At 39.5% G+C, this 27,421-nt stretch overlaps 1 protein-coding gene across 1 annotated transcript in view; it reads right to left on the reverse strand.

Annotated features, from left to right (window-relative positions):
* The window catches only part of MED13 (mediator complex subunit 13), a 125,795-nt gene that overhangs the window by 86,391 nt on the left and 11,983 nt on the right, over window positions 1-27,421 (reverse strand). Inside the window, exons 3-8 of the mRNA XM_015120024.3 lie at window positions 26,057-26,225; window positions 7,025-7,170; window positions 5,371-5,568; window positions 3,100-3,294; window positions 1,513-1,675; window positions 1,203-1,313 (exon numbers count right to left, since the gene is read on the reverse strand). Coding sequence (XP_014975510.1) covers window positions 1,203-1,313; window positions 1,513-1,675; window positions 3,100-3,294; window positions 5,371-5,568; window positions 7,025-7,170; window positions 26,057-26,225 — 982 coding nt within the window. The remainder of the gene's footprint in view (window positions 1-1,202; window positions 1,314-1,512; window positions 1,676-3,099; window positions 3,295-5,370; window positions 5,569-7,024; window positions 7,171-26,056; window positions 26,226-27,421) is intronic.

Consider the following 27,421-nt stretch of genomic DNA (forward strand, 5'->3'; position numbering starts at 1 on the left):
GACAGCAAGAAGGGTCCAACAGACACTGGGGTCTACTTCAGGGTAGAGGCTGGGAGGAGGGACAGGAGCAGAAAAAGTAACTACTGGGTACTAGGCTTAGTATCTGAGTGACAAAAAAATCTACACAGCAAATCCCTGTGACATGAGTTTACCTATTTCACAAACCTGCACACGTAACCCTGAACCAAAAATAAAAGCTTAAAAAAAAAAAGAAAAGAATGTACTCTTCAAAACCCAACGCTGTATTTGCTATTAAAAAAAGATTGTATCATGAGGTCAGGAGATCCAGACCATCCTGGCTGACACAGTGAAACCCTGTCTCTACTAAAAATACATTAAGAATAATAATTAAAAAAAATTAGCTGGGCATGGTGGCGTGTGCCTGTAGTCCCAACTACTCCTACTTTATGGTGGCTGAGGCAGGAGAATGGCGTGAACCTGGGAGGTGGAGCTTGCAGTGAGCTGAGATCGCGTCACTGCACTCCAGCCCAGGAGAAAGAGCAAGACTCCATCTCAAAAAAAAAAAAAAAAAGACTGTAGGCCAGGTATGGTGGCTCACACCTGTAATCCTAGCACTTTGGAAAACCAAGGGGAGGACTGTTTTGAGGCTAGGAGTTCAAAACCAGTCTGGACAATATACCAAGATCCCCTCTCCACAAATTTTTTTTTTCTTTTAATTAGCCAGATGTGGTGGCACAAGCCTGTAATCCTATCTATTTGGGAGGCTGGGGCAGGAGGATCGCCTGAGGCCAGGAGTTTGAGGCTGCAGAGAGCCATGATTACTCCAGCCTGGGCAACAAACCAAGACCCTGTCTCTTTATTTTTTAAAAAAGAACTTTTGGGAGAAATTTCTCAGGCAGTGCCATTGAGGAAGGAATGCTTTTCTCACGAGACTTATATGCCTTTTATATCTTATAGATGCTATATATACCATAGCCCCATATAAAATAGTATTTTATTTAGCCACTAGGAAACAAAACTTTCAGAGTCCGCCTCTGGTAACAGTGAATGAACTGAAGGATTATATCTACATGTATTTCTATAATCAGCCTCAAATTCCTGAAATCTTTTTCTTGAATTTTCTTTTGAAAAAAATCCTAATATCATGTTCATGTAAGCTATCTCAAATAAAGTGGGCATAAGCATTCAGTGGCATAAGAAACTATCACACATAGGCATCAATTGATCAGGAAATAATCTACCTCAAACAACTGCAATTTGTTCTTTGTGTGGCTTCAACAAAGTCCCAGGATGCCACTTTAGCAGCTGTCACTTCTTCGCACAGACCACCTGATGAAGCAGAATACTTCCTCCTAAGATTTAAAGTTACAAAATTCTTTAGAATTCATAAAATTTTCCATTAAACCTCAATGTACCATTAAAATTAATTTTAAAGATCAACGTTATGAGTTAAAGAAAAATCAAATAAATGACGGTTTATACTTTAGATATCTTCTAATTATAAGTAATTATCAACATGCAATTTTTGAACTTATAAATGAAAATACACACTTGTTCTGTGCTCTGTTCATATTGCATTCTTGCCAAACTCTATCCACCACATGATTTGCTAATTTTCTGGGTATTTTCCCACCATGGTGGCTAGTACTATCGGAGTTGAAGCCATCAGATACTGAAGAAAATTTGACCCACTTCTGGGCAGACTGAGGATCAACTGAAAACAAAACAAAAAAACAGGCTGTAGGAGAATAAAGGTAGGTTTAAAGTAACATTATTTGGGTTTTTTATTAATTTGTGATACAAGCTGCTCCAGCTATCTGGTAAAATTATTTGTATTTTGAGACAAAAAGCACGCTACTTTTTGGAACCAGATCTCATTAGGCAAATGTGGCAGTCAAGTACATCTCTGTAACCTAGCACTCTCAGTGCCAAGAGCGGGGTTCTCAGGAGCCAGGCAGGGCCAGCACAGGGTGGTGTGTGGAGGGAGGTGGGCTGAGGGCGAGGAAGGAGGTGTCCATGGATCATGCTGTATAAGCAAACCAGACTACCCTGATGCCCAGTGACATCATCAAGGTTGGGGGCTGGCCAGAGGTGGGTAGACTGGAAGGACTCAGGAGTAGTGTGAAGGGTCCCTGGACACCAGCCATGGAGCTGCTGCACAGAGCCTGACTTCCACATCAAGGTGGGGTATGGAGCCCAGAATGAGCCCCTACAGCGGCAGCACTCTGGCCCTTCTGTCCCTGCCAGCCTCTGACCTGGGTCAGTCAATGACTGCTGGACTCTAGCCAAACACTTTGGTGTTCTCATTTAGTTGGAAATCAGACAGTCTTTTTTGTAAGGTCAGCTGAGCATAAGCATATTTCCCCTCCATTGTAAAAAGCTCTTCTGTGTTTCTGTATGTTTATCCTCCATTGTAAAAAGTTCTTCTGTGTTTTGTTTTAAAGGTAGATGGAGGGAGGGCAGGGATATAAACCTGTTGCCTCAATCGATGGGTCAGAACTTTAGCATATGCATATGTCCTTCTGAGTGACAGGGCATTTTGCTGAAAATAAGCACCTTGGTAACTAAACCGTTTTTAATAGCTAAAATGCTTAATTCTGTATTGACAGTTACTATAAAAGCTTGGGTTTATTTTTGTAGGACGTAGGTGCTAAGAATTAGAACACAGCAATGGGCTGCTCTGTTGGAGTAAATTTTAATTATAAACACACAAATCTTTAAAAATAAAAGCACGCTACTTTTAAATACAGAAAGCAAAATATCTAAAACAGGGAATGCAAACTGGATGGCAGTGTATCAACACTGATTTTCTGACTAAGAGGACTGAATAACAGTTGTATAGGAGAGTGTCCTTAATTTTGGGAAATACACTGAGTACACAGGAGTGATGGGACATCACATCTGTAGCCTGTTCTCAAATGGTTCAGAAAAAGACCAATGATAATGAATGTACATATATACAGAGAGGGTAAAGGAGTAAATAACAACAGTTTGGAAATCTGGCTAAGGAAATTACTTGTACTATGCTTGTAACTTCTCAAGAAGTTTGAAACTATTTCAAAATAAATTATTTCTTAAGTACTTACTATACACAAAGTAACACATTACCAGAGCTGATGAGACAAATTACTACTATACCTGTTTGGACTTCCTCAGGAGATGTAGGTGGTGTAAGCGTAACTGAAGACATAGCAGGATCTCTTGTGGAAGCAGGCACTTGGTGGACACCCAAGCAAGAAGATGAACAGTGAGTAGATCCCACAGGGCTAGGAGTAGGAATGTCTGACTGAGGGACTAGAACAAAGCATGCTGGGTAGATCATTCGGACACCAGCTGAAAGGAAAAAAAATGGGACAAGAAAACCAATTACCTTTGTGACTAGTGAATCAGTCACACTCAAAAGTACTATAATGGAAAAGTAGGTATCACATCTGTACAAATAAAAATACATTTTTATAAATATAAGCTTCTTTGGCATAAGTTTTTCTTTTCTTTTTTAGAAGAAACCATAATAAACCACAATAAGCTGCCAGTGGTGGTTACCTTTGCTGAGAGAGATCTGGAAAAAGGCAGCTTTCCTTTTAATTTTTTAGATTTCTAGAAATGCATTTTTTAAATCTTTGTTTGCATCTCTGACCAACTTAATGTGTATTACTTTTTCAATTTTATTTTTTAAGTTTAACAAAGGTAATCTGGACACTAGAATTACAAACCATTTTCTATTTACTTTTCTATATGCCTCTATTTTAAAAGCCTAAAAAATGTGTGTGTTTTGTTTCCGTTTTTGTCACAACTGCTCTGGTAATGTGTTTATTAAAAGTGAACACTGGTAATCTTTTTATTGAAAAAAAAAAAAAGGCCAGGAGCCGTGGCTCACACCTGTAATCCTGTCACTCTGGAAGGCTGAGGTGGGTGGGTCATTTGAGGTCTGGCCAACATGGCTAAACCCCATCTCTACTAAAAATACAAAATTTAGCTGGGCATGGTGGCGGGCACCTGTAATCCCAGCTACTAGGGAGGGTGAGGCAGGAGAACTGCTTGAGCCCAGGAGGTAGAGGTTGCAGTGAGCAGAGATCGCACCATTGCACTCCAGCCTGGGCAGCGACAAAGCGAGATTCCATCTCAAAAAAAAAAAATAAATAAAAGACGAAATGAGGTGATCTCCATGTGTAACATTACCATTAGATTCCCTTAAATACAATACGGTAGATTCTAATTCCAATTATCTGCTAGATTATATTTTCTCCATGCCTCCTCTCATGCCTCTCCGAGGTAGAGTATATGTCTTCACTCCATTGTCAAGCTATGTGACTTTCTCTGGAATGTAAGCATGTGATATAAGCCACATCCTAACAGAGCTTTAAATGTGCTTGTAGGGTCAGGCAGCTTCTCTCACTTCTGTCTTCTACTATGAGATTAACATGTTCTGGATACCAGTACTTTGTTAACCTGGGTCCCTGAATGAGAAGACATAGAGAATATAGCCAATCTGAAAAAATCTGACCCTTTTGCGCTGGGCGCAGTGACTCATGCCAGTAATCCCAGCACTCTGGGAGGCCAAGGTAGGTGGATCCCTTGAGGTCAGGAACTTGAGACCAGCCTGGCCAACATGGCAAAACTCCATCTCTACTAAAATTACAAAAATTAGCTGGGCATGGTGGCGTGCACCTGTAATCCCAGCTACTAGCAAGGCTGAGGCAGGAGAAGCACTTGAACCTGGGAGGCGGAGGAGGTTTCAGTGAGCCAAGACCGCGCTATTGCACTCCAACCTGGGCAACAGAGTGAGACTCCGTCTCAAAAAATAAAAAAATAATAAAAAAAACCAATCTGACCCTTTTGGCAGGCAGAGCATGCAAAGTCACAAATTCTTTAGTTACATTTTCTGTCTCTTAAGTTATTGGAACTGATAGTTTTACGAAACATTAAAACATCACATAACACAGGCTGTCAACTTTTCAGCCTTCAAATATTAATTAATTCACAATTAAATGTCCCATTCTAAGCATGCTTCTCTCTAGACAGAATCTATTTCCCTGCCCAAATGACTTTGGCTTGGCCATTTAACTAGTTTTGTCTAATGCAATGTGAGCAGATGCAACATATACCATATCCCAGCAGAAGCTTTGAGTACACTTACATGGTTTGGTTCAGTCCCTATTATTCTTCTGTTCTCGTAAGAACAGTATGTCCTAGCTACTGGGATACTCATTTAACCTAGGTTACAGAATGAGCAGATACATGGAGCCAAGCCACAGCTAAGATGCAGCCCTTAAGTAATGTGGGCAAGAAATAAGAAATAAATCTTTGGTGTTGAAAGCCACTGAGTTATTAGACTTGTTATTGAGCAAAATATAACTAATACATACAATCATGCGTTTTCCCCTTAGGAATAATACTCAGCATACATACCAACAAGAACTTCTACTGCAGCTAAAGAATCATCTTCCCAATCCATATCTTCCTGCTTTTCTTCAGACATCTCCTTCAAGCAACATGAGATAGGATAGAACTGTTTCCATTCACCAATTAATTTTTTTGTAGCTGAATCAGACATCTTGAATGCCTGTCCTGTGAGAGTGCCATTTAGTCCAAATGGGCATAAGATAACTAGAAACCCAAAGCAGACATCAAATAAGTAACTAAAGACTGTTTTACCAAATAAGAACACAGTGAACAATGTGGCAAGTGATCGTGCAGTTATAAAAAAGAAAAGGAAACCAATAATAACCATTCCAGAGAAAAATCAATTTATTATACTTCGTTATTGTGAAGATAAAGTACAACACTGAGTTTATTACATAAACTGTTAAAAATTTGTCTGCCCAGGCTGGGCGCAGTGGTTCACGCCTGTAATCCCAGCATTTTGGGAGGCTGAGGCGGGCGGATCACCTGAGGTCAGGAGTTCAAGACCAGCCTGGTCAACGTGGTGAAACCCTGTCTCTAATGAAATACAAAAAAATTAGCTGGGTGTGGTGGCACATGCTTGCAATCCCAGCTACTCAGGAGGCTGAGGCAGGAGAATTGCTTGAACTGGGGAGGCAGAGGCTGCAGTGAGCCAAGATGGCACCACTGCACTCTAGCCTGGGCAACAGAGGGAGACTTCATCTCAAAAAAAAAAAGAAAAAAGAAAAAAAATTGTCTGCCCAAACACTTAAGAATTTTAACAGAAGCTGGGAATATTTGTGTATCCTTCAATTTACTTTGACTCCCACTGAGAAAAAGCATTCTAAGAAAAAGCTATCTGAGGAAAAACAATATAGATATATAAATCTAAATATTTATAATGTACTGCCATGTAAACTTTAAAAAGCAAATATTAGGTTTAAAGTTAAAACAAGAACACACTGCCAAGCCTTAAAAGCAATTCAGCAAGCTTATAAAATATTTCTTCTAGAATTCAACTGTTTTCATAGTATAAATAGTATCAAAAGTCCGTTTGTAGCTATGTTACACATGGCTTTGGCCAGGCAAGGTGGCTCACACCTATAATCCCAGCACTTTGGGAGGCCGAGGCAGGTGGATCACTTGAGGTCAGGCGTTCAAGACCAGCCTGGCCAACACAATGAAACCGAGTTCTACTTAAGAAATACAAACATTAGCCAAGCGTGGTGGCTCACGCCTGCAATCCCAGCTACGCAGGAGGCTGAGGCAGAATTGCTTGAAACCGGGAAGTGGAGGTTGCAGTGAACCGAGATCATGCCACTGCACTCCAGCCTGGGCAACAGAGCGAAACTCCATGTCGAAAAACAAAAACAAACAACAAACAAAACATGGCTTATATGACCTGACGCACAAGATAACCTTGAAAACGTTAACACATATAAATCCAATATGCTATCTAAAAGAACACTTTAAACTACTTCACCATTCACGGTCAAGAATTATTGGTAATACCTGTATTTAAAAATGTAGCAACACTCTAATGGGGGAGAAGAAAGTAAATGACATCAAAATCATCATTAGGCTAAAGATCGGGGGAATTCCATCAATCCCCAAATGTAAAATTATGAAGTTCAATAAGGATCTTTCAATAAAAGATCAAATACCTAATATAATAATCTACCTTGAAATGGGCTATTAGACTGTTGAGCAAGGGTGATATGCTCTTCACTGAGAAGGTATACAGGTTGATGTTGGTTAATTTCCACACTGGTACAAACATTGCTGTCTCCATGCAAGAAAAAGGTGAAGGAGCAGGACAAGTGTTCACTAAAAAACAAGAAAAAGTTATATCTTAGTGATGGCTAGTGGCCAAAAATGTTAACTTGTTTTTCTTTATTAGGAAGTATGCAAAAATTCATACTCTATTTTGCCCAGAAATTCTACTTCATCAGAAGGAAAAAAATCATGGATATGAGCAAAGACTTAGCTATAAGAAAAGTTCTTTACAACACTGTTTATAGTAGAAAAGGCTGCAAATAGAGGAACCAGTTAAATGAGTTAGGTACATTCACACATAGAATTATTATATAGCCACAACAATAAGTTAAAGTAGAAGAGTAGGTTTATTGGAAAGGGATAGGCTACCAAAATAGTAGGGTCAATTTTTTTCTTTTTCTTTTTTAGAGAAAGAGAGAGGGTCTCACTGCATTGCCCAGGCTGGCTCGTAACTCCTGGGCTCAAGGGATCCTCTAACCTCAGCCTCCAAAGCAGCTGAGACTACAGGCATGGGCCACTGTACCCAGCTCTTTTTTTTTTTTTTCTTTAAGAAAAAAAGTTTTCTTTGGATAAAGAAAATAAAGGCGGACAAAAGAATTAATGGTGACTCAATTTTTATTTTTGCCTATTTTCCCCTCTATATAAGAAACTAAATACAAATATGTTTCTCACTTTATTAATTTTCAATGGGGCTAATAATCATTTAATGCAATCCCCTCCCAACCAATAACATTACTTTAAAGCAACAATGGGTCTTACAGTTGAAAGCATCCTAGAACCAAGAATATATGCAAAATAGTACACCTTAACGAAATTCAGGTATGGCTGAGTATACAGGTTGGAAAATAAAAGTTCCCAAGGACACCAAGATAAAATTTAGAAGGGTCAAATTGCCCATAAGAGGATAAGATTGTACACTAAGAAGAAAAACTCTTCTTCTTCCTTCTCCACACATTTATCTTAATAATTCATCTTTAAAAACCAGTTTTTTAAACTATGATGATTAATCAACTCAAAATCTGTTTTATATATGTATAAGCCCTCTTGAATTTCTTCTGGTTAAGCAGAACATAGTGAATTAAAATTATAGTAAAAGTAATGCTAGAGTTAACAGAAGTGGGAAAATAGATGGTCGAAAAGAGGTGAAAAGCAATACAGAGCTAAGAATTTCTATATCTTATACATATGGAGTCGATACAAAATGTCTAAACTTGATAGAACAAGAAATACAAATTTAAGCATGTTATTCAAGTTACAAATGTAACTGACAGAGGCTAGTCTGAAGGTAGTGAGTTACCTCAATTGACTGTTCAGTTAGTGCAGACAGAACTTGTTCTACTCTTTCCCCTTTCCACTACTGCATGTGACTAGTCTAAAAAATGCTTTTAATAGAAATACAATTTTTTTAGGATGGGCACAGTGGCTCACATCTATAATTCCAGCACTTGGAAGGTGGGTGGATCACTTGAGGCCAAGAGTTCGAGACCAGGAAGGCCAAAATGGTGAAACCTCCATCTCCCTAAAAATACAAAAAATTAGCCAAGCGCGGTGGCAGGTGCCTGTAATCCCAGCTACTTGGGAGGCTGAGGCACTTGAATCCAGGATGTGGAGGCTGCAGTGAGCTAAGATCGCACCACTGCATTCCAGCATGGGCGACAGAGTAAGACTCTGTCTCAAAAAAAATAAAATAAATAAGTAAATAAAAATAAAACAAAAATTAATATAACTGACAGAAAAACTTAACTTAAAAAAAAAAAACCAACAACAACAAAAAAACTTACTGTTCTTGTTAAGAAAGCAGTGACAATGGCTGGGAATGGTGGCTCATTCCTGTAATCCCAGCACTTTGGGAGGCTGAGGCGGGAGAATAACTTGAGGTCAGGAGTTTGAAACCAGCCTGGCCAACATGGCGAAACCCTGCCTCTACTAAATACACAAAAATTAGCCAGGCGTGGTGGCAGGCACCTGTAGTCCCAGCTACTCAGGAGGCTGAGGCAAGAGAATTGCTTGAACCCAGGAGGCAGAAACTGAAGTGAGCCAAGATTGTGCCACTGCATTCCCAGCCTGGGCAACAGAGCAAGACTCTGTGGGACGGGACGGGACGGGACGGGACGGGACGGAAAGGGACGGGACGGGACGGAAAGGGACGGGACGGGACGGAAAGGGATGGGAAGGGAAGGAAAAAGGGAAGGAAAGGGAAGGAAAAAGGGAAGGAAAGGGAAGGAAAGGGAAGGGAAGGGAAGGAAAGGGAAGGGAAGGGAAGGGTAGGGAAGGGAAGGGAAGGAAAGGAAAGAGGGAAGAGGGAAGAGGGAAGAGGGAAGGGGAAAAGGAAAAGGAAAAAGGAAAGGAAAAAGGAAAGAAAAGGAAGAAAGAAAGAAAGAAGGAAAGGAAGGAAGGAAGGAAAGAAAAAGAAAGAAAGAAAAAGAAAGAGAGAAAGAAAGAAAGAGCAGTGACATTGTTGAAAGTTGATAAATCAAGGCCCAGAGACAGTATAAAAATCTCTGGAATTATGACAGTAACCACCAGAAGTAAAACAAAGTTTAAAAAAAAAAAAAAACCAACCTGGTTACTTCTGGGGAAGGGACTTGGATACATGAGCAGGAATCCTTAAGGTTTTTTAATTTATAATACCATTCTGTTCTGCTTGAATTATATTAAAGTTTAATTTTTATAAATTATAAATTCTATATATTAATCAGTCATTACTATACATTTCCTCACGTCAGTAAATTTTTATTTAATAAAGTTTTATTAAGAAATAATTTTAAGGCCGGGCGCGGTGGCTCAAGCCTGTAATCTCAGCACTTTGGGAGGCCGAGACGGGCGGATCACGAGGTCAGGAGATCAAGACCATCCTGGCTAACACGGTGAAACCCCGTCTCTACTAAAAAAATACAAAAAACTAGCCGGTTGAGGTGGCGGGCGCCTGTAGTCCCAGCTACTCGCGAGGCTGAGGCAGGAGAATGGCGTGAACCCAGGAGGCGGAGCTTGCATTGAGCTGAGATCCGGCCACTGCACTCCAGCCTGGGTGACAGAGCGAGACTCCGTCTTAAAAAAAAAAAAAAAAAAGAAATAATTTTAAATTTACAGAAAAGTTGCAAAGACAGCATAGGGAGTTCCCATATACCCTTCACCCAATTTCCCCTAATGTTAATGAACATCTTAGATAATCATGCTACATTTGTCAAACAAGCAATTAACAATGATACACTACTATTAACCAAACTCCAGTCTTTATTTGGATTTTCTACTTATGTACTTTCTGTGTTCCAGGATCCAATCCAAGATACCACATTGCATTTAACCAACAGTTTATAATAGAAGAAAAAAAAAATAAGCTTGTTTCTAACTCTGATTAAAATGTTAATCTTGGCCAGGCGCAGTGGCTCATTCCTGTAATCCCAGCACTTTGGGACGCCGAGGCAGGCAGATCACGAGGTCAGGAGTTCGACACTACTCCGTGCCGTATGGTGAAACCCCATCTCTACTGAAAAATACAAAAATTAGCTGGGTGTGGTGGCATGCGCCTATAGTTCCAGCTACTCGGAAGGCTGAGGCAGGAGAACTGCCTGAACTCGGGAGGCGGAGGTTGCAGTGAGCCGAGATCACGCCACTGCACTCCAGCCTGGGAGACAGAGTGAGACTCCATCTTTAAAAAAATAGTTAATCTTATTGGAATAATTATTGGTTGAAGAATTATGAAGACTAAAGACATTTGCTTTAGTAAAAAGGGTATATATCTAAAATAACCACAAAATCAAGATAAGAGACTGTTAATAATAACTTTGAGAACTATCCACTCAGGAACGAACCATTGCTATTGCTTATTTAAAGGGAAAAACTGAAAGCCAGGTGTGGTAGCTCAAAACTGTAATCCCAGCTACTGGAGAGGCAGAGTTGAGAGGATCACTTGAGGTACAGAGTTCAAGGCCAGCTTGGCAACATAACAAGAGCCTGTCTCTACAAAAAATTTAAAAAACAGCAAGCCATGGTGGCACACATCTATAGTCCCAGACACTCAAGAGGCTGAGGCAGGAGAATTGCTTGAGCCCAGGAGTATGAAGCTGCAGTGAGCTATAATTGCACCACTGCTCTCTGGCCTGGACAACAGAGCAAGACCCTATCTCAAAATAAATAAATAAATAAATAAATAAAAGAATATGACCAGACTGGCCCACTGGCCAAAGGAGAATGAGAAATAATACGGAATAGATCTCTACCTAATCTGTAGTTTAAAGCATAAAGTATGGCATCAACTGGCTAACCACTCCCCACCTCCACCACCTCAAGTTGACCTCCAGTTACACGAATGAGAATACATAACTGCTATTTTTAAGCCACTAAGTTTTGGGGATGGTTTCATTACAGTAAAATAACCAATACAGAAATTAGTACCAAAAGTGAGGTGCTGCCAAAACAAAAACCTGAAACATGTGGCTTCTGCTCTGGGACTAGATGGTAGGTGGGGAGTAATCTAGGACACTAGAGAAATGATGAGGAAGCTACTTATGAGAGACTGGGAAATGATGACCTATGCTATATAATGGAGAAACACTTTGTGGAATCATTGCCAGAAATAATCTGCAAGGCAGAAAATGTACCTAACGAACTTAAAGAACAGATCAAGTCAAAATGTAAATTGGTTTTGAAGAGCTATACTAGATAAAGTACTAAAAGAGATGAATACAGAAAAGAGCTTACTGGCTTGCAAGCATAATTTAGAGAGAATATAGGCAACTCAGGACCAGCAGGGTTAGAAAATGAAACAAATACATGGTGCCATTACACTGACTCAGCGAAAAGATCAAATCAAGAGTGTGACTCTAATATCCTGTTATAAACATCAAATATGATTTTTGATACTAGTTGAAACATTAAGATTTGGGTTTTTTCCTCATAGTTTTAAGCCTCCATGCATTTACTTTTCTCAAAGAAACTTTTTAATGTAAACAATCATATGCTACAAATTTTCTTCTGCATGGGAATGCACATATAGCCATATTTGTGCTTTTCTTTCTTTTGAATGTCCTCTTTTCTGACACAATTTTTCTATATAACTGAGGATGAGTTACAAAGTATGTAAAGACATAAAAGATAATTTCTAAACAGTATTTTTGTCTTAGAAAATCACTTATATTTAATAATTCTGAGAAGAATATGTCCATTATGCTTATTATATGTACTGACATACAACACAGGCAGAAACCAATTTTCAAAGCATTTTTCTCTCTTAACTATAATAAAGGACATGAGAATCTAAAAGCAAGACCAAATGCTAAAAACTTAAATGAAAAACTGATAGTCAACCAGCTAGAATTACTATGTATTTTTCAATATTACAAGCTTTTTACATGTTTTTCAGGCAACCTTAGACGACTAATGCATGTCTTGGTAGGGAGGCAAATCTTTAAAAAGAATTCTAAGAATTATTAACTAAAAATACCATGCTAAGGAAAACATTTATTAAGGAAGAGCTGGGTGTGGTGGTGAGCACCTGTAGTCCCAGCTACCCAAGAGGCTGAGGGTGGGAGGATACTTGAGGCCAAGAGTTGAAGCATGCAGTGCACTTTGAGTCTGTGAATAACCACTGCACTCCAGCCTGGGCAACAGGGTGAGACCCATTTCTTTAAAAAAAAAAAAAAAAAAAGAGAGACAGACAGAAGAGACTCAAGCAAGAATAACCTACTATATAGAGAAACTGTAATTTGATTCATTTTAGGGTAAGTATGCTACAGAAATGATTACGAAAGCTGTGTGCTTACTTAGCTATTGAACAGTAAATTTTTAAAATCTAAATTGCCAATACTTCCAAGAATATTTATAAGTAAAAGCAATAACCTAAAACAGTCTCATGGTCTTTATCTTTAAAAGACAAAGAGGGCCAGGCGCAGTGGCTCACACTTGTAATCCCAGCACTTTGGGAGGCTGAGGTGGGCGGATCACCTAAGGAGTTTGAGACCAACCTGGCCAACTTGGCAAAACCTCATCTCTACTAAAAATACAAAAAAAATTAGCCGAGTGTGGTAGTGTGCGCCTGTAATCCCAGCTACACAGGAGGCTGAGGCATGAGAATCTCTTGAACCCAGGAGACGCAGGTTGCATTGAGCCAAGACCACACCACTGCACTCCAGCCTGGGTGACAGAGCAAGACTCCATCTCAAAAAAAAAAAAAAAAAAAAAAAAAAGAGGCCTGTAATCCCAGCACTTTGGGAGGGCAAGACAGGCAGATCGTTTGAGCCCAGCCTGGCCAACACGGTGAAATTCCGTCTCTACTAAAAATACAAAAATTAGCTGGGTGTGGTGGCACACACCTGTAATCCCAGTTACTCGAGAGGCTGAGGCAGGAGAACCACTTGAACCCAGGGAGGCAGAGACTGCAGTGAGTCGAGATCTTGCCACTGCACTTCAGCCTGGGAAACAGTGAGACTTCATCTCAAAAATTAAAAAAAAAAAAAAAAAAAAAAGACAAAGCGGCTAGGAGACCTGAACTTTACTGTTCCTTTAATCAGTGGAGTATAATTCTTAAAAAACACAGCTTTCAACTGTTTCATTTTATACACGAAATATTAAATAAGATAATTTAAAAACAGCCAGCCATGCCTATAATCTCAGCACTTGGGAGGCTGAGGCAAGAGGAGTTGGGCTTGAGCCCAGGAGTTTGGGACCAGCCTGGGCAGCACAGTAAGACCCTATCTCCACAAAAAAACTTAAAAATTAGCCAGGTGGGGTGGTGCATGCCTGTGGTCCCAGCTACTCGAGAGGCTGAGGTTGAGGTAGAAGGAACATTTGAGCCTGAGAGGTTGAGGGTGCAGTGAGCTATGATGACACCACCGCCCTCTGGTCTCCAAACAAAAAAAAGATATTTAAAATGGATTTTTCTCATGACAAAGCATTTTAAAAGATTTTAAAAATTATTTTAAAAGCATTTTTAATATTTTAAAAATCTATTTTCCTGAAAATATTGTAATATCAGAAATGCTTAAAAATACATTAATTTGACCTATCTTAAATGTTATTTAGAAAAAAAGTTTACTCTAGTATGTATAAAATCATAAAAGTCATCTTTCAACTTTCCTAACAGTCTTTCCAGTGAGCACTTACCCACTTTATTTTTTAATTTTATGGTGCAGAGACAGGTTCTCACTGGAGTGCAGTGGTACAATCGTAGCTTGCTGCGGTCTCAAACTACCGGGCTCAAGCAATCCTCCCATCTCACCCTCTGGAGTAGCTGGGACTACAGGTGTGCGCTACCATACCCACCTAATTTTTTTTTTTTTTTGCTAGAGATGGCAGGGGCGGGGGCTCACTATGTTGCCCAGGCTGGCCTCAAACTCCTGGCCTCAAACAATCCCCCACCTTGGCCTCCCAAAGTGCTGAGATTACAAGCATGAGCTAACTTCATCTGGCCCCATTTTATCTTTTAAATAAGAAAATAAAATTTGGCTTCTTGATGTAAAGGGATAAACTGGTCTCCAAGGAGTCTTTGTAGCAATCCAATATACCAAAATACAAAACATGTAACCAATGGTCTCAGCTACCACTGTATATCTGCCACTACCCTATTTACTAACAACACTTAATCCCAGCGGTCTATGATCAAAGAAAAATCACTACCTCCTACACTGCTAGCATATAATCCCAGTATACAATAGTCTGATTTTATTGTAACAGACAATGGTTTAAAATAAACCAAGTTTGTATGTGATACTGGAGGGAAACAATATTCTAAATATGTGATACAATTTGAGATTTTTTTTTTTGAGACAGAGACTTGCTCTGTTGCCCAGGATGGAGTGCAGTGATGCAACCTTGGCTCACTACAGCCTCCGCTTCCCAGGTTCAAGTGATTCTTCTGCCTCTGCCTCCTGAGTAGCTGGGATTACAGGCGCCCATGACCATGCCCAGCTAATTTTTGTATTTTTAGTAGAGACAGGGTTTTACCATGTTGGCCAGACTGGTCTCAAACTCCTGACCCTCAAGTGATCTGCCCACCTCAGCCTCCCAAAGTGCTATAATTACAGGCATGAGCCACTGCACCCAGCAGAGATTTTTTTTTTTTTTTTTGAGACCGCTTCACTCTTGTCACCAAGGCTGGAGTGCAACGGCATGATCTTGGCTCACTGCAACCTCCGCCTCCTGGGTTCAAGCAATTCTCCTGCCTCAGCTTCCCAAGTAGCTGGGATGACAGGCACCTGCCACTGCGTCCGGCTAGTTTTTTTGTATTTTATTTTTTAACTAGAGATGGGGTTTCACCATGTATTGGCCAGACTGGTCTTGAAATCCTGACCTCAGGTGATTCGCCCACCTTGGCACCCCAAAGTGCTGAGATTACAGGCATGAGCCACTGTGCCGACCTGAAATTTTTTAAACAGACAGCGGTCTCCCTATGTTACCCAGGCAGGAGTGCAGTGGCTTTTCACTGGCATAGTCGTGAGGCACTACAGCCTCAAACTCCCGACCTCAAGTGATCCTCCTGCCGCAGCCTCTTAAGTAGCTGGAACTACAGGTGTACACCACCACACCCAAATCTCTGAAATCCTTATATTAAAGGTAACATTCTAGTCAGAGAATATTATAAAACAATTAGAAAATACCAACACAGTGAATTCGGTTGTGCTTTTTTTCCAAGGAGAAATGTTATTCATATCATCCCATCAAACATTTTTGGTATTTAACACTCAGAAAAGTAGAGTTAAAACAAAAACATATCACTACAATAAGAATCCAAAGTATTATTAGCTACTATAAAGGACTGCAGAAAACACTTGCTCTCCATGAGCTTACACTGCAATATCTAAAACAAAAAGTTATGAATGAGGCAGAATTTTATAAATGAAACTTGAATAATCTTCCATTGTGGAAAAAAATGTTCCTCAAATTAAGTACTGAAATTAATCAAAAGATTATTTCTAAAACAGAAAAGACATGCTTATAGATTAAAGATAGCTGCTCTAACAGCAACAATTCCATACGTATGCTAGATTAGGCAGTGCCACATCAAACCTATTTCTAGCATTTGTATTAAGAAGCTACAGAAAAATGATATCCCATTTGCGAGTAGAGAATCTGAGGTACAAAGAGGTTAAATGGCTTGTGTTAAAATCATAATACTAGTAAAGGGAATGCTGACTTCAAACTCTAAACACCCTATCAACCAATTAAAAAAATGGGCAAAAGACTTCAACCGTCATTTCTCCAAAAACAACATACAAATGGCCGATAAACACATAACATGCTCAACACATCACTAATCATTAGAGAAATGCAAACCGAAAACACAGTAAGATACCACCTCACACCCATAAAAATAGCTTTAAAAAAAAAAAACAGGAAATAACAAGTGTTGATGAGGATGTGGAAAAAATGGAACACCTCTGCAATGCCTTTGGGAATGTAAAATAGTGCAGCCACTATGGAAAGCAGTATGGAAATTCCTCCAAAAATTATACTTCGAATTACCATATGATCCAGCAATTCCACTTCTGGGTATACACCCAAAGGAACTTAAAGCAGGGACTTGATGAGAGATGTGCAGACCAATGTTTATAGCAGCATTATTCACAATAACCAAAAGGTGAAAACAACCCAAATACCATTTACAGATTAATACATAAACAAAATGTCATATATACATACAATGGAATATTATTCAGCCTTAAAAATAAGGGAAATTCTGTCACGTTTCGTAAATGAATCTTGAAGATTTTATGCTAACTGAAATAACCCAGACAAAAAAGGACAAATACTACATGATTCCACTCATATGAGGTACCTACAAGAGTCAAGTTTCTAGACAAAGTAGAATGGTGGTTACACAAAGCTGAAGAAAAGAAGAATTGAAGAGCTACCACTCTTTTATGAGTAGACTTTCAGTTTCGGATGATGAAAAAGTTCTGCAGATAGTGGTGATGGTTAACAACGTGAACGTACTTAATGCCACTGAACTGTACACCGAAAAATTATTAAGTTTTATGTTATGTACATTTTACCACAATAAAAAAACTGTATTCATCTTTTTTTTTCCTTTGAGACAGGGCCTTGCTCTGTCACTCAGGCTGGAGTGCAGTGGCGTGATCAGAATTCACTGCAGCTTCCACCTCCTGAGCTCAAGCAATCTTCCTGCCTCAGCCAACCAAGTAAGTGGGACTACAGGTGTGAGCCACTATGCCCAGATAATTTTTTAAATTTATATTTTGTAGAGATGAGGTCTCACTATGTTGTCCAGGCTGGTCTTGAACTCTTGAGCTAAAGCAATCCTCCTGTCTTGGCCTCTCAAAGTGCAGAGATTACAAGCATGAGCCACTGTGCCCAGCCTCCCCTAGCCATCTTAATTCTGAGATTATTTTTATTCCGTGAATTCAAGTTTCTAAACTTGTCTTACATTTTTAGGATCCTCTAAAAATTCCAAAGCCCAGATTACAGCCCCAGGTTAAGACACAAGCATCAATAATTTTTTGTAAGCTCTCCAGGTGATTCCCACATCCAGACAAGTTTGGGAATCATTAATTTGTATTTCTATAGCCTTCAGAGTAACTGTTTTAAATTCTTAAATTTAAAGGTATAATACCAGTATCAGGTTTTTTTTTTTTTTTTTGAGATGGAGTCTCGCTGTGTCTCCCAGACTGGAGTGCAGTGGCCGGATCTCAGCTCACTGCAAGCTCCACCTCCCAGGTTCACGCCATTCTCCTGCCTCAGTCTCCCAAGTAGCTGGGACTACAGGCGCCCGCCACCATGCCCGGCTAATTTTTTGTATTTTTAGTAGAGACGGAGTTTCACCGTGTTAGCCAGGATGGTCTCGATCTCCTGACCTCGTGATCCACCCACCTCGTGATTTCTCCCAAAGTGCTGGGATTACAGGCGTGAGCCACCGCGCCCGGCCAGTATCAGGTATTATTAACATAGCTCCATGAACAAAAGATCCACACTAAACTCCAGAAGTTAACATCTTACCTGTAAATCCTGTACATATTTCTGCTCGCTCAGTGAACATATTACTTATATTATACGGTAAATAATACTTAGAAAGCGGCCGGGCGCGGTAGCTCAGGCCTGTAATTCCAGCACTTTGGGAAGCCGAGGCGGGCGGATCACAACGTCAAGAGATCGAGACCATCCTGGCTAACATGGTGAAACCCCAACTCTACTAAAAATATAAAAATTAGCTGGGGGTGGTGGCACGCGCCTGTAGTCCCAGCTACTTGGGAGGCTGAGGCAGGAGAATCACTTGAACCTGGGAGGCAGAGGTTGCAGAGAGCTGAGACTGCGCCACTGCACTCCAGTCTGGTGAAAGAGCGAGACTCCGTCTCAAAAAAAAAAAAAAAACAACTTAGAAAGCAACAACATTATTCTGGTTTACCACTTCAAATGTTCTGCAAAATGCTGCTTTTTATTGTTGTTTCTAAGTACTATGTTTTTACTACTTCCTATAACTTAAAAAAAAATATGTGTAGGAGATATACAGGTCTACAGGGTCAATAATCTATCTCATATTTTTCATGCCTAAAATGCAGCTCCAATACTTGATAGCTGTATGAGCTTGGACAGATTTGTAAGAGTCTACAGTAAGAATCATAGAAATTATGGTAAGAAAGGCTGGGCATGGTGGCTCACACCTGTCATCCCAGCACTTTGGGAGGCTGAGGCTGGAAGATCACTTGAAGCCAGGAGTTAGAGACCAGCCTGGTCAACATGGCCAACAGAGAAACCCCATCTCTACCCAAATTACAAAACTTAGTCAGGTGTAGTGGCGCACTCCTGAAAGTACCAACTATGTGGGAGGCTGAGGCAAGAGAATTGTTTGTGCCTGGGAGCAGAGGGTGCAGTGAGTCAAGACTGCACCACTGCACTCTGGCCTAGGAGACAAAGCAAGACCCTGTCTCCAAAAAAAAAAAAAAAAAAAGAAAGAAAGAAAGAAAAATTATGGTAAGAAAATCTCAACAAGGAGGAAAAATAGGAGAAAGAAAAGTCTTTCTTAACATTTAATTTTTCTCATAAATGTTCTAGAAGGCATGAAAATGTAGAAAACTGACCACGCAAATTCTAGTGACATCGTCACTTAAGACTTCAGAAATGATACATAATAATATTGATGACAGACATTAAGGACAAAACATCATAGGTAGGCTACAGGGAAAACAATAAAAAGGCACATCCAGTCTGCTGAAGTAACTACACCTAATTTAGCAGAGAGTTGGTACCCTGACTGATGCAAGGTATGAGATTCTTCTTGCCTTTGAGATTCTAGAGCATACTCACAATTTAGCATACAATTCCAGAAGGGTTCACTGACCAACAGAGAACACTGTTGTTTCACCAACAAACACTACCAAGTTCAACTGGGCTTAAAGCCCTAGAACTGTGTTGTAAATACAACAGCCAATACACACATATAACTACTGGTGACTTAAAATCCAAACTGAGATATACTCTAAGCATAGTACACAAACCTAATTTCAAAGACAGTACAAAAAGTAAACTATTTCATTAATATCTTCTGTATATTTAATTATATGCTGAAATGATATTATTTTGGACATACTACATTTAAAAATATATTACAATTAATTTTGCCTATACATTTAGGTTTTTTTAACTTTTTAAATGTGCCTAGAAGAAAATTTTAAATTACCTATGTGGCTCACATTATACTTCTACTGGACAGTACTACATTAGATGACAGGAAGAAAGGAAATGAGTCCATAAAAAAACCTAATAGCAATAGCTCCTAGCTTCTCTAGAAATTTGCCTTTTCAGAGACAGTGAGAAACCCAACCAAAGGACATCCTAATGCTACTAACAGTTAATAAAACATTTCCAGTGGGGACTTACATCTCATGGTGCCTATTTTTAATCAGTTTTGGAGATCATGAGATAATGTAAAAGCTATACATATGGCAGAAAATAAACATAGCTTTATGGTTGAAATTTAAAGCATATTCTTTCATTTACTTCCTTAAAAAAATTTGATGATTTTCTTTATTGAAGTACCGAAAGTACCATTTTAATTATAAATATAAAGGTTCTTGTGTAAGCAATACCACCCGAAAAAAATAACTTTCTGCAATGATGAAAATGTTCTAGATCTACATTGCCCAATACAATAACCATTAACAATAGCCATCCTTTCCTTCCTGTGAACTTTTACTGCTTTATCCCACAAAACCAAAAATTTATCACTCTCTGTGGACAAAGTTCTTTACTACTAATTAATTCCAGGGCTCTAATTATTCTAATACAAAGGCTTAGAACATATTGAACCAAACATTTAATCCTATTTTATGTTATATCCAGCAAGGATTTATTATATCCTATTGTATGTCGATATGTATACACATAATGTAATACAGACAAACACACATATATAACATGTAATACTCTATATTGCCTTTTTTTTTTTGAGACGGAGTTTCACTCTTGTCACCCAGGCTGGAGTGCAGTGGCGCGATCTCTGCTCACTACAACCTCCACCTCCCGGGTTCAAGTGATTCTCCTGCCTCAGCCTCTCAAGTAGCTGAGATTACAGGCATGTGCCACCACACCTGGCTCATTTTTGTATTTTTAGTAGAGACAGGGTTTCACCATATTGATCAGGCTGGTCTCTAACTCCTGACCTCATGAGCTGCCTGCCTCGGCCTCCCAAAGTGCTGGGATTACAGGCGTGAGCCACCACGTCTACCCTATATTGCCTTTTAAAATTGGAGTTAAAGGTAACTATTTTACATAAATACATCAAAAAAGATTTAACAACATATTTTTGCTAAATAAACTTTACTGCACACTCAGCTAAATGGCTACAACAGATTCAACATGACAAAAAGCTTAACCAAACATAATCTTAAGAAAGTCCTTGGCCAGGCGTAGGTGGTGTGTGCCTGTAATCCCAGCTACTCTGGAGGCTGAGGTGGGAGAACCAATTAGGCCTGGAAGTTTGTGGCTGCAATGAGTTGATTGTGCTACTGCAATCTATCTTGGGCACAAAGCAAGACCCTGTCTCTATTTAAAAAAAATGGAAAAAAAAAAGAAAGTTCTTATTCAAGATAATCTTATTCAAATGCACTCTCAAACATCACAAGTTCAGAATACCTTTTATAGAAGACTCTAAAACCTACATTAAGTCAACGGTACTTAATACAACCCATTTACTTGTGGGCTCACTAGAAAACTCAATGTCTGCCATGTGATCCAGTCCCCAGCAATACAGGAAAACACCTAAACTATTCAAGAAAACACTGGTCATCATTCTTTTAACCAATTAACTGAAGACTGGTTTGTTCCTGTGGTTACTCTTATACTTGTGGGATTCTTTAAAGGTAACCTAGCTGTATCCCTAGAATTTGATTCCATTTCCTCTCTTTCAGTCCCTAAAGACTGTTAAAGTTAAACAGACAACTACATGTAGGTCCAGATTATCAGAAAATGAGAATTTTTATGTAAAAATTTTAAAGAAAGGAAGAAGATAGCCGGGCGCGGTGGCTCACTCCTGTAATCCCAGCACCTTGGGAGGCCGAGGCGGGCGGATCACGAGGTCAGGAGATCGAGACCATCCTGGCTAACACGGTGAAACCCCGTTTCTACTAAAAATACAAAAAATTAGCTGGGCGTGGTGGTGCGTGCCTGTAGTCCCAGCTACTCAGGAGGCTAAGGCAGGAGAATGGCGTGAACCCAGGAGGCGGAGCTTGCAGTGAGCCGAAATGGTGCCACTGCACTCCAGCCTGGGTGACAAAGTGAGACTCCGTCTCAAAAAAAAAACAAAACAAAACAAAAAAAATAATAAAGAAAGGAAGAAGATAAAAATGTAAGGAATATTATTTTCTCCTTTGTTCAGGTGAAACTAGTTTCACAGCATAAATTTTCTTTCTTTACAACTCTTGTTCTTTTTTCAGAATACTTATACCAAAAGTTAATTGATTAGTAAACAAAAACAGTCTATATGATACTTATGTTTCAGAATGGTCTAGAGACGTATTAATTTATAATCAATCTTTATCTACCTTCCCTATATCATTCCACTGAATTCAACAGAAAAGAAGTCCCATATCATAACTCAAAGACAGACTTAGTTGCTTGGTTTTTCTCCTACTTGCTATTACATAGAAGGAAAAAGGGTAAGAAAGGTCCTGCAAAAAAGAGATTTGAGGACCAGCATTTATCTTTCCGAATAAAGTCAGTTTTTATACCACAACTATGGTTCAAGAGTAACTCGAAAGAGCATACACTATTTCTGGTAACACTTCACTAATAAAATACAATCTTAATTTAGTTCCCCTCCTAAATGGGTCAGCCCATGGAAAAACACTAGTGCTCAATTACATGGTTAAATAACAAGCAGAATCTGTTGGATTCATGAAAATCTCCAGTTAAAAGTTTTATTTTTGGGCCAGGCACGGTGGCTCAAGCCTGTTAAGCCAGCACTTTGGGAGGCCAAGGCGGGCAGATCATGAGGTCAGGAGATGGAGACCATTCTGGCTAACACAGTGAAACCCTGTCTCTACTAAAAATACTAAAATTAGCCAGGCGTGGTAGCTGACGCCTGTAGTCCCAGCTACTCAGGAGGCTGAGGCAGGAGAATGGCGTGAACCCGGGAGGCTGAGCTTGCAGTGAGCCGAGATCACGCCACTGCATTCCAGCTTGGGCGACAGAGTGAGACTCTGTCTCAAAAAAAAAAAAAAAAAAAAAAAGGTGTATTTCCAGCCAGGTGCATTGGCCCATGCCTATAATCCTAGCACTTTGTGAGGCCGAAGAAGGTGGGTAGCTTGAGCTCAGGAGTTCAAGACCAGCCTAGGCAACATGGTGATATCTTGTCTCTACAAAATCTACAAAAATTAACCAGCCGTGGTAGCGTGTACCTGTGGTCCCAGCTACGTGTGAGGCTGAGGTGTGCGGATTACTTGAGCCTGGGAGGTTGGGCTGCAATGAGCCATGACTGTGCCACTGCACTCCAACCTGGGTGACAAAGTAAGAGACCTTATCTCAAAAAGAAAAAGTTATAATTTTTTTTTTTTAAGACAGGGTCTTGCTCTGTTGCCCAGGCTGGAGTACAACAGCACAATCCTAACTCACTGCAGCCTCAATCTTCTGGGCTCAAGCAATCCTCTCACCTCAGTCTTCAGAGTGGCTGGGACTACAGGTGTGTGCCACTGTGCCCACCGTTTTTTTTTTTTTTTTTTAAAAGAGACGGGGGTCTGCAGCCACAAAAAAGAATGAGTTCGGCTGGGCATGGTGGCTCATGCCTGTAATCCAGGACTTTGGGAGGCCGAGGTGGGCGGATTACCTGAGGTCAGGACTTCGAGACCGGTATGGCTAACATGGTGAAATCCAATCTCTACTAAAAATACAAAAATTAGCCGGGCGTGGTGGCGGGTGCCTATAATCCCAGCTACTCGGGAGGCTGAGGCAGGAGAATTGCTTGAACCCAGGAGGCGGAGGTTGCAGTGAGCTGAAATCGTGCCACTGCACTCCACCCTGGGCGACAGAGCAAGACTTTGTCTCAAAAAAAAAAAAAAGAATGAGTTTATGTCCTTTACAGGGACATGGATGAAGCTGGAAACCATCATCCTCAGCAAACTAACACAACAACAGAAAACCAAACACATGTTCTCGCTCATAAGTGGGAGTTGAACAATGAGAATACATGGATACAGGGAGGGGAACATCACAGACCAGGGCCTGTCAGGGGATAGGGAGCAAGGGGAGGGAGAGCATCAGGACAAATACCTAATGCATACTGGGCTTAAAATCCAGATGATGGGCTGACAGGTACAGTAAACCACCATGGCACATGTATACCTAATTAACAAACCTGTACGTTCTGCACATGTATCCCAGAACTTAATAAATACATAAATAGGCCAGGCGCAGTGGCTCACGCCTGTAATCCCAGCACTTTGGGAGGCCGAGGTGGGTGGATCATCTGAGGTCAGGAGTTCAAGACCAGCCTGGCCAACATGGCGAAACCGTGTCTCTACCAAAAACACAAAAATCAGCTGGGTGTGATGGCAGATGCCTGTAATCCCAGCTACTCAGGAGGCTGAGGCGGGAGAATCACCTGAACCCAGGAGGCGGAGGCTGCAGTGAGCTGAGACAGTGAGCCAAGATCACACCATTGCACTCCCACCTGGGCAACAGACTGAGAGTCTCTCTTTAAAAAAAAAAAAGGCGCAGTGGCTCATGCCTGTAATCCCAGCACTTTGGGAGGCGGAGGCAGGCAGATCACGAGGTCAGGAGTTTGAGACCAGCCTGGCTAACATGGTGAAACCCCGTCTCTACTAAAAATACAAAAATTAGCTGGGTGTAGTGGCACACGCCTGTAATCCCAATTACTCGGGAGGCTGAGCAGGAGAATCACTTGAACCCGGGAAGCGGAGGTTGCAGTGGGCTGAGATTGCACCACTGCACTCCAGCCTGGGCAACAGTGTGAGACTCTGTCTCAAAATAAATAAATAAATAAATGTATATGGCAGATATTGCTAACTGCCTACCCAATATCCATTTCCACTTCTTTGATCTTTGGTATCTATCTATCACCCCTTTCTTCTTACTAACAAAAACTTCATTTTGTTCAGAGCAGCTGTTTCCAAATAAAAGATATCTGTTTCTCTTAGTATGGCCAAAGATACGTCAGCTAGAATTTCCAGAAAATAATTTACTTTCTGACTCAGGTGCCACACTTTCTTACTTCCTCCCTTCCTTTCTCTTCCTGCCTGGAATTCACCGTGAGGTCTGGAGGTGCAACACACGGGAGGACCATGAAGATGTAAAGATGGCACAGCAGAAAACTCTGGGGAACCTTGAATCCTTGATGACATTATTGAACAGATATACCAGTACTAAACTATCTACCTCCATACTCCTTGCTACTGAGAAAAATCAATCCCTACATAAGCCAAGTAGTTAATGTTTTTCTGCCATTTTCAGCTGAATGCATTCCAAACTTATACAAGTATTTTGTTAACAATAAAGGTTTATGTTAATTTTCAAAGAGGAAAAAAAATGAAAGCACCTTTATTTATCCAGGCTTATCTACTCATCCAGTCTACTAAAACTAAAAAGTTTCAAGAAGAAAAAAAAAACCTCCAGGTGCACATGAAAAAAGATGCGCATATATGACATGAAAGACCTCAAAATGATTACAATCTCAACCAAATGTTCACTTCACATCCTCTTACACCTTTCAGGAAAAATTAGTAAGTTCCCTTTAATTTTCTCTTCCCCACATCCCATCTTACTTGCCACTGGTTCATCTCTCTTGAAGTCTCACTAACTCAATGACTGCTGGGAACTTAAATCTTCTGACAGACTATGCCTTATATTATCTAAATCACAGAGAAGCGTAGTAACCTGAAGGTTTTAATTGCACAGGAGAAGGAGGTATCTATCATAAGTCTTCTGTGCCTCTATCTGCAACTACTCTAATAATTAGTGTCATAAATTGCTTAATTCATTGCTCAAGAAAATTATAAGCTCTCAAAGAGTAAATGGTCTTATACAGAAAACACAAATTTAAATTACTTTAATTAAAGGGAAATGAGAGACTGGGAATAAGAAGGGTTAACTTAATCCAAAACATACTCACAGATCACTATCTTTAACAGGTGTTAATGTTACTTAACTTTAATATCAGAGTGCTGGGCATACACTTCCATGCCTAAGGATCTGCTTTCATCCCATATTTTGTCTATCATCCCAAATCAAAATTTAGGCCACTGTATTAAAATACAGCTTATTCCTACTGTAAGAAAATTCTTAAAGAGTGTAAAGGGAAGTGTGTAAAGTGGTTAAAAAAAAAAAACAAAAAACCTGACTATATCTAGTATTTTGTCACTGATAACCTCCTGAATATGCCTGTATGATATTAGCTTGTTTTATCCCACATTCTCTGTAAAGATACAAAAAGGAACAAATCTAAAGAAATATCACATCAGAATTTAAGATAGCTTACCTTTTATTTATAGGTTTTTCATCTTTTTCATAAGGCTTTACAAACCACTTGCCAATACGTACAAAATTCCTGTTCATTAAACACCGTTCCAATAGATTGTGAACTGCTTTGAAAAGCAGAGTACGGCATTCATAGGAAAGTCCATTCTCCCACACTCCATCTTCTTCTTCTAAAAGAGAAACGAAGGAAACAGTAAGTAAAATAGTAGCACTATAATCTATTCAGAGCCAAGTAAAAAAGGTTACAGTTTAAACTCTATACTCATCAACACTAGCTTATCCCAGAATATTAAGCTACAATCACTTCAATGTATCTCTAGACATTAGGAGGTTTCAAAGTTATTCCATAAAGAATAAAAGATCTAAGTGCCATATATTCTATTAAATTACCTGAAAAGTATTTTTCCACCTTATAAAATTCAATGACATCATGAACATACTGAATTGGTTCCTGTATTAATGAAAAGGACGCTTGTTTGCAAAACCTGGAAAATATTAAACGCACTCTATACCTATGATGCCAATTTCTAAGCTGGCTCACTTGTTACTTTGTCCTAATCCCCCCAATCACTCAACCTGCCAAAAAAATTAGCCAGTTAATAATTGAAGTCAAAACATTTCATGTCCATCAGCATTCTAATCCATGACTCCACTGTAACACTAAGTGATGAATAAAAAGGAAGCTGTTGGCACAGAGCCTAACAAGCAGTGCACTATCAGCCACCTTAGGTCTCATTTCAACCAAATTATTCCCACGATTATTATTCAGTATAGGATCCTTTACTTGGGGGAGAAATTTAAAAATTTAAAGACTTAAATTGTAAATGGCACTTCTGTCATATAAAATTATAGCTATCTTCACTAACTATACAGCTTCAATTTTGCCAGCAAATCTATTAATCACTTCAAGTTAATTTACCAAAAAAACATTAACACAGTCATTTTGAGATAAGTCTGGATGTAGGTCAGAAAAAATGTTTTTCATACTCTATCCATTTCATATCTGTCACAAAGCATTCAATAAATTGTGCTACAAATAATGATACTGCTTCAGCATTTTAACTTTCATTACAAGATTTTAAATTGCTTAGTCTAAATATAATTAACTCTCTTTCTATAGACTATATACCTTTATAAACATTTTATAAATATGGGTTATCTGTGTTCAATGTTTAAGTAAAAGTAAAAATAAAAGACAAACCTTTCTCAATTCAACACCAAACATGCATACGCTATACCCACAGAAAAATAGACACAATATGAGCTTTCGAATAAAAGCAAAGACATGTATTAAGAATTACACATGGTTTATAGGCACAACTTATACAACAAATGGGTAGAACAAACAGTAATTAAAAAGCATGAC

This window comes from Macaca mulatta, chromosome 16, assembly GCF_049350105.2.
Source record: "Macaca mulatta isolate MMU2019108-1 chromosome 16, T2T-MMU8v2.0, whole genome shotgun sequence".
Taxonomy (NCBI): Eukaryota; Metazoa; Chordata; class Mammalia; order Primates; family Cercopithecidae; genus Macaca; species Macaca mulatta.